The sequence below is a fragment of the Aegilops tauschii genome, chromosome 4, assembly GCF_002575655.3.
Source record: "Aegilops tauschii subsp. strangulata cultivar AL8/78 chromosome 4, Aet v6.0, whole genome shotgun sequence".
NCBI lineage: Eukaryota > Viridiplantae > Streptophyta > Magnoliopsida > Poales > Poaceae > Aegilops > Aegilops tauschii.
Genome location: NC_053038.3, coordinates 114,070,031 through 114,080,420, shown reverse-complemented (window position 1 = coordinate 114,080,420; position 10,390 = coordinate 114,070,031). Strand labels below are relative to the sequence as shown.

The 10,390-nt window shown below is 45.0% G+C and overlaps 1 protein-coding gene across 1 annotated transcript; it reads right to left on the bottom strand.

Annotated features, from left to right (window-relative positions):
• Positions 1–931: 931 nt before the first annotated feature.
• On the bottom strand, positions 932–2,929 carry LOC109746712 (mitochondrial import inner membrane translocase subunit TIM8). Its single transcript, XM_020305813.3, has 2 exons — positions 2,691–2,929; positions 932–1,351 (listed from the first exon to the last, which is right to left on the bottom strand). Exons 1-2 carry the CDS (start codon positions 2,736–2,738, stop codon positions 1,163–1,165), a joined length of 237 nt encoding a protein of 78 aa, XP_020161402.1. The 5' UTR covers positions 2,739–2,929; the 3' UTR covers positions 932–1,162.
• Positions 2,930–10,390: the final 7,461 nt, after the last annotated feature.

The window sequence follows — 10,390 nt, the reverse complement described above, 5'->3', positions numbered from 1 at the left end:
GCTAGTAGACTCCATAGATGCATCTTGGTGAGCGTAGGAAAATTTTAAATTATGCTACGATTCCCAACAATCTCATTATATCCAAATCATATTAACACTAAATTATTGGTGATGTCCACAAAAGTTTCACTAATTAACACACACTAAGCAAAGTTAACCCTAAACACTAACTAACCCTAACCCGCAATCTTTCTACTCAACAAGCAAATATTCCTACTACACACCATGCATATCACTATATTATCAAAGTTAACCAAGCCATTCACACTAACATAAGGGAGAAAACATGAACTAAGGTTCCACCAACATGTAAAAAATGCAACCAAAATAACAAGATTTAACCAAAAAAAATTGGATGATTTGAGGGAGATTACCACAAGCAACAAAGTGATGGAAAGATCCACCTAAGGGAAGCACCTTTTGGAGAGGATTTGAGGGGGGAGCTTGAGGGGTGAGAGAGAGTGGGGGGGAGGCAGCAACACTTCTTCAAGCTCGGGCTGGATTGGGGAAAGTGTGTGGGGTGGGACCCACACACTCTTCCGGTGGGGTTATCCACTTACCAGGGCCAGACGCCAGGGCCCCTTTGCCACGTCGCCAGGGTCCTTGGCGTCTGCTTTGCAACCCAGACGCCAGGGATGTTGGCGTCACCTAAAAAGGTCAGAATCGAATTTTTTTCCAAAACGAGATCAACTCGGGATTTTCTTTCCCCCATAGGTCAGAACAGTAATTTTGTCCGCTCGCCGGTGCCAAGTCGTCTTCCTATCAGCGATGGCGACACAGAAGTCCGCGTGTCCATGCTAGTTTTCAGGGGGATTTAGACAGGGATTGTGGAGGATAAAATCCCCTACAAGCGAAACTCCCCTTCAATCCTCTCCAAACCCCTAGGAGGAGGTTGAACAGAACAAGGCCCAAGTACTATAAGAGCAGGGCGTTTCATACAAAAACATAATTGCTCAAATCTAATCATGCCGTAGCATCTGCCCATATCAAGGCGAAAACATAGTAGCAGTAACATTTTAATCACCATCTGCAAATTTATGGCAAACTAGGGTCCAACAGCAAAAGAAGTAACAAAATCATTAATGTTGCGGAGAAAGATAGGTGGTTTGCATCAACTCTATTGGATTCCATATTCAGATGCGGCAGGAGACCTATTCTGGTCCTAGCTACTGCTGTTTGCTCGTTGCATGGTGAGCATCTTAACATCAATAAAGCGTTTTGCGCAGTTGGACAGGCAAGAGGTTTCGCTGTTGCTGAAGCTGCTCCCGATGCTTCCGGTGATGCATTTGTCCCAGCAAGTGTCAGTCAGCTTCGCTATCATCTCATTCATCATGGCCTTTTTCTTCTCCTCCTGCACAGAGACAAAATGTATGTGCTGATTAGATTTCTGTTGAACTACAGGTTGAATTAGAGATTTGTAAAATAGAAGCTAAATGAAACCAACTATTTACAATATCAGAAACTCCTGATGAGGGTCCCTGCAGCATGCTATATGAAAATACTTGACAAACTATAATTCCTCTCTTCAAATTAGACCACAATAAGCAAGTGTTTTTGTATGAAAGAAGCTTGTGAAATACCACTACATGGTGGATCTGCCACCTTTTTTTGCATTAGGTTATGTCATACAAAGTCCTATGCTATTTCAAATCTTGCAACTTATATGCAAGTGTTTCACGAAGGAAAAGAACATGGCAAAATAATGCAAGTTCCCATCATATAACCATCAGCAAATTCTGGTTGTAAATCACTTAAGCATTATAAATTTATAATCTCCCAGGAGATGATATGCGTCACTATTTGCACAAAACAACAAGATAGCTCCATTATAAAATAATTTCAGACGCACTTGGTGTGTTCAGGGCTATTCTAATTTCAATGACCACCTAATGAGCCATGTATATTCATTAACTACAGGTTGCCAGAAAAACCAAAGACCACGATTTCAAGCTTCCTTGTACCCTCCAAGTAAAAGATTTCAAGCCTTATAAAAGTAAAATGATTAACTGACTAATGGACGTGGACAGTCACGTGCTGCTTGAAACCAAATAGATTCCAGATGGTTCAGTTTAGAGTAAGGGCTAGAGTAGTTCTTCTACACAAGGAATTGGACAAACTCTGCTGCCAGAATGTACAATGGATCTGGGAGCTTTTGGGCAGCTGGACAAGCTTTGAAGCTATGAGAACAAGAAAATCACTTTGGTGAGTTGACAGGTTCATCCATGCCTCTTTAATATCATTATGTTCCTAAACGGAACTACAATTTGTAATGCTGGATTCAGTCCCAATACTAACCTGCAGCACATATCTGAACCTAAAAGTTCAGGAGCACCATCACTCCTAAATTTACTTTTATTTTTGCTTTCTATATAAAGAAATTACAGCACGCCGACGGATTTGCACAAGAGCGAGAATAATCGGCGTGAATTTCACATCTCTAACTATTCTGTAATAAATCCGAGCGCAAAATACAGCACGAAGGGATGAAGGGAGCGCCAGATCATCCGTCTTCTGTCGACGGTTATTACATCGCACACAAATTACCGCCGAAAACAGAACAAAAACGCTGCGCCGCAAACCAAGGCCCCGATGGGCCAACGGGAACTACCAGGATCCGCGATGTTCCCCTGTTACCCCGACGACGGCGTAGGTTTAGGGTCTAGGCCTAGGTCTAGGGTTAGAAGGGTTACCTCTAAGAGCGCCTGAAACCTCGGGTCGTTGAGAGCTGAAGCGTCCATGGCTCGTGACTCGCGTCCCTCCTGCAATCTCCTATTTTCCCTTGGCGGCAGACGGGCAGAGCCAGAGGGAGGTCGGCTTTTGTTTTCCTTTCCCCTGGAGCAAGAAAGAGAAGGGGGAAGAAGACGATGGAGGAAGGGAGGATGCTCTTTCTTTTTTTTCTTTTGTGAGGAGGGTTGAAGGCCGATTGGGCTATCTGAGCCACGAGAGACCAAATTAGGGCCGTCACGCCTTAATTAAAGGTTTCGACATGGGCCAGCCACTGGCACGCTACTGCGGCAGCCCACCGGACACATACGTAAACTAGTTAAAATCCAACATTGCCTAAAAAAAAGTTAAAACCCAACAACCCCTAAAAAAATCCAACACGTAGATTTTAAATTTATAAATCTGGAAAATGATTTTTTAACTAGTTTACTTTTATATATCAAAAAATAACTACTATCATCAAAACATATACGTATTATTTTAACTTGATACGAACAAATGACAGAACCACCAAGTTTCGAAAACTAATACTTAAAACTTGATGTGTCTTCGTGCGAAATCCAATGACTTTGCAGATCGCAAAGCAATCATGAGGTCGTGTAGGGCTGGGCAGGTGCTTGTGCATGCGAATTTCTCTATGATTGGATCCCTACTAACCGAACAAGGCCTTAAGCATTGTGAAAGTTAGATACTGAAAGATCGTGGATGTCGCCTAGGGGGGTGAATAGGCGCTTTAAAATAATTACGGTTGAGGCTTGAACAAATGTGGAATAAACCTAGCAGTTAATTTGTCAAGCACAAAACCTACAACAACTAGGCTCACCTATGTGCACCACAATTTATGCTAAGCAAGAAAAACTACTTAGGTGATAGCAATATATATGACAAGAAACAATATGTCTATCACAAAGTAAAGTGCATAAGTAAAGGGCGTGGGTAAGATATAACCGAGGCACGCGGAGACGACGATATATCCCGAAGTTCACACCCTTGCGGATGCTAATCTCCGTTTGGAGCGGTGTGGAGGCACAATGCTCCCCAAGAAGCCACTAGGGCCACCGTAATCTCCTCACGCCCTCGCACAATGCAAGATGTCGTGATTCCACTAAGGGACCCTTGAGGGCGGTCACCGAACCCGTACAAATGGCAACCCTTGGGGGCGGTCACCGAACCCGTACACTTTGGCAACCCTTGGGAGCGGTCACCGGAACCCGTCAAATTGCTCGGGGCGATCTCCACAACCTAATTGGAGACCCCGACGCTTGCCCGGAGCTTTACACCACAATGATTGAGCTCCGAACACCACCAACCGTCTAGGGCGCCCAAGCACCCAAGAGGAACAAGCTCAAGGGCACCAAGCACCCAAGAGTAATAAGCTTCTCAACTTGTAACTTCCACGTATCACCGTGGAGAACTCAAACCGATGCATCAAATGCAATGGCAAGGGCACACGGAGTGCCCAAGTCCTTCTCTCTCAAATCCCACTGAAGCAACTAATGCTAGGGAGGAAAAAGAGAGGAAGAACAAGAAGGAGAACACCAAGAACTTCAAGATCTAGATCCAAGGGGTTCCCCTCACATAGAGGAGAAAGTGATTGGTGGAAATGTGGATATAGATCTCCTCTCTCTTTTCCCTCAAAAACTAGCAAGAATCCATGGAGGGATTGAGAGTTAGCAAGCTCGAAGAAGGTCAACAATGGGGGAAGAACACGAGCTCAAGAGATAAGGTTCATTGGGGAAGAAGACCCCCTTTTATAGGAGGGGGAAAATCCAACCGTTATGTGCTCAGCCCGCACACGAGCGGTACTACCGCTCCACGAGCGGTACTACCGCTCGGGCGGAAGAAGCAGGGAAACGGAGCAACAAAACATGAACCTTGGGGCGGTACTACAGCTTATAGGTGGAACTACCGTGCTCACCCCAGCGGTACTACCGCTCGACCGGAGCGGTACTACAGCTTATAGGCGGAACTACCGTGCCTTACTGCCGCGCGACTACCGCTGAACCCGACACGAAAAGAGCAGACCTAAAATCGAGGCGGTAGTAGAGCGGTACTGGAGCGGTACTACCGCTTGACGCTACAAGCGGTACTACCGCTGCCACCGCGGTACTACCGCGGGGAGAAAAACAGAACTGCCAAAACTTCTTCATATGAGCTCCGAATTGAGCAAACTCAAGCTTGTTGGATAGAGGACGACGAGTAGCATCAAAACAACGACTGGTTATAGTAAGAAGAGGCAGGGGAGGTATGCCAACAAATAGAGGAGTGAAACCTCCAACCGAGAAGAACCGGTATAACCTCCAACATCGAAAACATTATAGAAGATGCGAGTGAACTCCGTTTTCGATGAACTCGAGCTTATCATCAAGATGACCATAAGCTCCAAAACTCACAAAGAGAAGAACCAAAAAAGAACCAATAAAGATGATGCAAGGATGCAATGGTTTGAGCTCTCTATGAACAATACGATCAAGCTACTCATCGAGAGCCCCCCTTGATAGTACGGCAATCGATCCTATAACCCGGTCTCCCAACTACCATCATGAGACCGGTAAAATAGAAAACCTATCAAGAGCAAACCTTTGCCTTGCACATGATCCAATTGAGCTAGATGATGACGATCTTGACTCCCTCAAGATGGACCACCTTTCTTGATTGCGTTGGCTCGATAAAAACTAGTTGATTGCTCCCCCATACTCCACTATGGGTGAGCCACCCTTCCGCACATCTTCACAAGTCCATTGTCACCACAATGGACGGCAAGCTTCAAGCACTTGATCTCTTCATGATGCTCCACTTGAACTTGCACACGGCAATGTTGATGACGATCACCACTTGATGTCATCCTCTCCATGGGTTGAGTGATATCTTCCTCTTGACGCAAGCCCATGAACACGTACCTAACCCCACATAGAACACTCACGAAGACCATGGGTTAGTACACAAGGCGTAATTGACAATGCTTACCATACCATGGGATCGCTTGATCCCTCGGTACATCTTGTGCGCTTTGTGTGTTGATCAGCTTGATTCACTCTTGACTTAGTCTTGATCAACCTTGACTCTTTCCAACTCTCTTCATTTGGATGATGTCTTGAAGGTGAACATGAATGATCACACAATCTTCTTCTTCAAGACATGCTTGCAATAAGCTCAACTCTCACATGACCAATCTTTGGATAATTCCTTAATAACACCTTGGTCACCACATAAACTCCTTGAAACCAACACATGGACTTCAAGAAATGCCTATGGACAAATCCTTCAAATATAACTCAAGGCAACCATTAGTCCATAGAGATTGTCATCAATTACCAAAACCAAACATGGGGGCACCGCATGTTCTTTCAGCAACCAATGGACCTGCAAAACAAAGAGATACATTGTTAGATACAAATTTCATTCTTGAGTAAATTTTGTCTCATTGAACTTCTCAATACCTGCTCAACAGTCAAGGTGTCCAGCTCGTTCATATAGCACTTGTATCGCACATGCGAGCTTCCTGTGTACACAGTCACCCGTTCCCAATAGTACGCAACCGTAGGGCGCCGATATGGATCATCATCATGCGCCCCGTCATGATTACTAAGTGGGTTTGGGTGTTCGGCGTTCTTGAAATCGGGCCGTCCAACCGGGATCCGCTCCCACATCCACACGGATAGGCTCCAAACAAACCCAGCCAATGAGGATGTATCTCCCTTCCTGCGACACGCCAAGTCAAGCTGCAATCAAACAAACATGTTAGATATGGAGGCGCATGACAAATGCAAGATAAATGGTTGCAAATATCTCTTAGCTGACGATACAAGTATGCTAGTGCGGCCGAACCCCAGCTATACTGGGTATCCCAGTTAGTGAGTAGCTCCAAAAACATCCAGAGGGCTGAGTTCACGGTTGCGTCTGAGAAGACTACCTTAGTTAGTACATACCAAAGATAGGCCTGCGCGTACTGCTGCACAACCAGGTCATTGGCACCCCGAGGGCACGGATTGCCTTCTCCTCTGACTTGTTTTAGCCAAGAATGCCTCACTTTCGAGGCATCGGCCTTGCCTGGCAGAGGGGCATCGGGCTCAACACCAATTAAAATGCCTGCCCGTTGTCGCCAATTAATGGCGCTGACACAACCGGTAACAGCTCGTCCGTTGATAGGAAGGCCGCTTATCATAGCCATGTCCTCTAGGGTCATCGTCATCTCCCCAAATGAAAGGTGGAACGAGTGAGTCTCGGGCCTCCAACGATCCACAAGTGCGGTCAGCGCCGCGTGGTTCACCGGCGGAGGGCGTCGCTTAAACTGCAACACGAATGGGAGAAGACCCAATCTCCAAATGTACGGCTTGTACCACGCGTCGTAAGGAAAGTCATTAGCGCAATGACCCCTCATGCGCATAGCAACTACAGGCTGCAAATAAAGTGATTTTTTTATCAATACAAGAACACAAATGAGAAACAACGAAAATTGATAAGTCTTGCTTCTTACCTTTCCGTTCTCAATGGCATGAGCACGATGTTCCTTATCCCACTCTTGGATTAATCCATCATACCAAGGTCCATCATCATCCGCCATCCTACAAAACAAATCACAAACATGTATGAATACATGAACAATATCAAACAATACAATTTCCTTCTCCAAGTTATGCCATATGAACACACCATTCTTCTCAAACATAACCACATCATTTCTTTCTTCTTCATATGCACACATAATTCTTCTCAAACATACCAACATCATCTCAATCAAATAAATTTGTCAAATAATATGGTGTCACATATGCAAATACATATCATCTAGAGTACCAAATTTCACCATCATCATCTACCATCCTATTGAACAAATCATGTCACACACAATCATCAAATTTCATCATCTCTTTTGCAAAAAATATTATGCCATCTATATATTCAACTATATTGTCATACCACTTCACACATATAATATTTTTTCAAAATATATTTGCTTGCCAAAGTAGTCTTCTCAGATTCAAACAAATATTATGCCATCTATATATTCAACATATAGCTAATTTAGTAGCACATGCATACATCATCTATAATTCAAAAAAAAATCACAAACTATGTCTATTGGTGGACAACTACAAACATCTACCAACTACACTACTTACATAATCATCTACCAACTACAAACATATTCCTAAAACAAAAGATTCATCTACTCATTTAACATCACCTATTGTGAAATAATGCATCAAAAAGAGAGGGGAAAACCAAAACAAATTGGAGGGAATGGGGGAGAATACCTCAAAGATGCTTGGGGGGGGGTCAGATCTACGAGTTTGAGCGGAGGATGGAATAGATCAGGTGGGTGGTGGTGCGAGGGAGAGGAGGGGCGACGAACACAACCCCTCTATTCGTGAGGCGCCGCCAGGAGAAGATGAGATGAGGATGGGTGGGCTGGCCCACGCCGTTATCCAGTTACCAGGGCCAGACGCCAGGGTCCTTGGCATCTGGCCCCTTTGCCACGTCAGCAGGTCAACGAGCAGGCGGGCAGTGCGGGCCAGGGGCCAGACGCCTCGCAACCCAGACGCCAGGGATGTTGGCGTCACCCAAAGAGGTCAGAATCGATTTTTTTTAAAAACGAGGTCAAATCGGGATTTTGTTAGCCCTTTAGGTCAGAACAGTAATTTTGTCCCCGACGAGCACACACCAGCCGACACAGCCGCCAATGATAAGATGCAGAAGGATGCAAAGCTTGCAGTCGCCTCTGATGCCGAGAAAAGGAGTGGAAAAGCGTGCACCGCCTCCAAACCTGAAATGGATTGGCCTTGGTGTTGTTTCAAGTGTAGCAACGAACATGATGATTCAGAGTTTCAAAAAGAAAACATGATGATTCAGCAACTTTTAATCAAGGATGGATCTAGCTGGCGGCCGGAGGCTCGTTAGCCCTCGCGAGCGGCCGGCCAGAAAAGGTAAGCGCCTGCCCCTGTCCCAGGATACAAAAAAGACAAAATTAGTGTAATGCAAAAGTGATAAAAAGGACACTGCTAATTAATTATCCTATGTAGTCTTTTCTCACATAATAGATGCATGCATGCAGCTGCATTAATGTTTCTCATGTTCATCCCTTGTATATTAATTTTTGCTTTCCAAAATTATAAAAGACATATCTTCTAAACCGTGTGTCGAAATTCAGATCCGTTTTTACCGTTGAAACCCTTGCGACGTGCTCTTCAAAAGTAGATCCCGCATGAGGATGTTTTGACAAACTAGTCTTTCTGCCAACTAAACATCAATATGTGTGCAACTGGACTACATTGCCGCGCCAACTAAGCATATGCGTGTGCCAATAGTTCTGCCAACTAAACATCAATGTATGTGCAACCAGACTACATTGCCGCGCCAACTAAGCATATGTGTGCCAAAAATAGTCCTACCAAGTAAACATCAATGTGTGTGCAACTAGACTACATTATCGCGCCAACTGAGTATATGTGTGTGCCAATAGTCCTGCTAACTAAACATCAATGTGTGTGCAACTAGAAAACATTGCCGCGCCGACTGAGCATATGTGTGTGCCAATAGTCCTGCCAACTAAACATCAATGTGTGTGCAACTAGAAAACATTGCCGCGCCGACTGAGCATATGTGTGTGCCAATAGTCCTCCCAACTAAACATCAATGTGCGTGCAACTAAATTACTTTGCCGCATCAATTGCGCATATATGTGTGCAACTAATGTCCTGCCAACTACACATCAATGTGTGTGCAACTAGACTACATTACAAGCCAACTAAGCATATGTGTGTGCAACTAGACTACATTAAAAGCCAACTAAATATCAATGTGTCTGCAACTAGTCTTCCTGTTAACTAAATATCAATTTATGTGCAATTAGACTACATTACAAGTCAACTAGACAGTAAAGTGCTAGGTGTTAAACTGCATGAAACAATCAGCCAGAGAAACTTATACTAGGTTTAAAGGGTGAATTTACGAATTACAGAGAAGTTGATAAATTTGGATGCAAAAATGACGAAGAGATAAGGTTTCTGTCAATCTGTGCGTGTGGATAGGAACGAAATTGCTTCGTCCAGATTCAGCAAACCACCACCGCAGTCCGCCTGCAGCAAGACGAGCCGGAGGGCGCCGCTATTTTGCCGTGTCTCATTTCGTTGCCGCGCGAGCGAGAGGAACGCAATCACGGCCGACCACGACGCTGGCCCGTTTGACCTCCCCTCCAATCAATTCCAGCCGTGAGCGCCTCTTTCTCCCACGCTGACGAAGGGAAGAAAACTTAATCCATCTCTGGGAACTTAGAAGGAGCGGCCAGGAGGTGGGTCGGCAGCGAAGATGGCCGGCGCGAGCTGGCGGCGACGGCCAACGCGAGGAGGATGGGGACGAAGGATGTGGACCCGTTTGGATGACGACAAACGCTAGTGGTTGAAAGCGCCCGACCAGGTAGCACCTGACACATGCGCGCGGCGGTTCGGGCGAGATCGTGTGGCTAGGGAGCGGCCGCTCGCGAGAGCCAGATAGTGCGCGCGCACTTTGTAGTTTTTAGGTTTAATCAATATATGACATACGCTACACAACTAAGCTCTTGCAATAGGAAATTACAGCGAAGCGCAAGAAATTTTGTTACTCTCTTTGATAAGAACTATAGTTTTTGACATAATTACATAAGCATAAATAAAAAATAAAAAATACA

What these genes read in the sequence shown, in the direction of transcription:
- LOC109746712 (XM_020305813.3), bottom strand. Translation starts at nt 2,738, where the DNA reads ATGGACGCTTCAGCTCTCAACGACCCGAGGTTTCAGGCGCTCTTAGAG. An exon ending in GGTTTCAGGCGCTCTTAGAG is followed by an intron (nt 1,352 to 2,690) that starts GTAACCCTTCTA and finishes GTCTCTGTGCAG; the next exon opens with GAGGAGAAGAAAAAGGCCAT.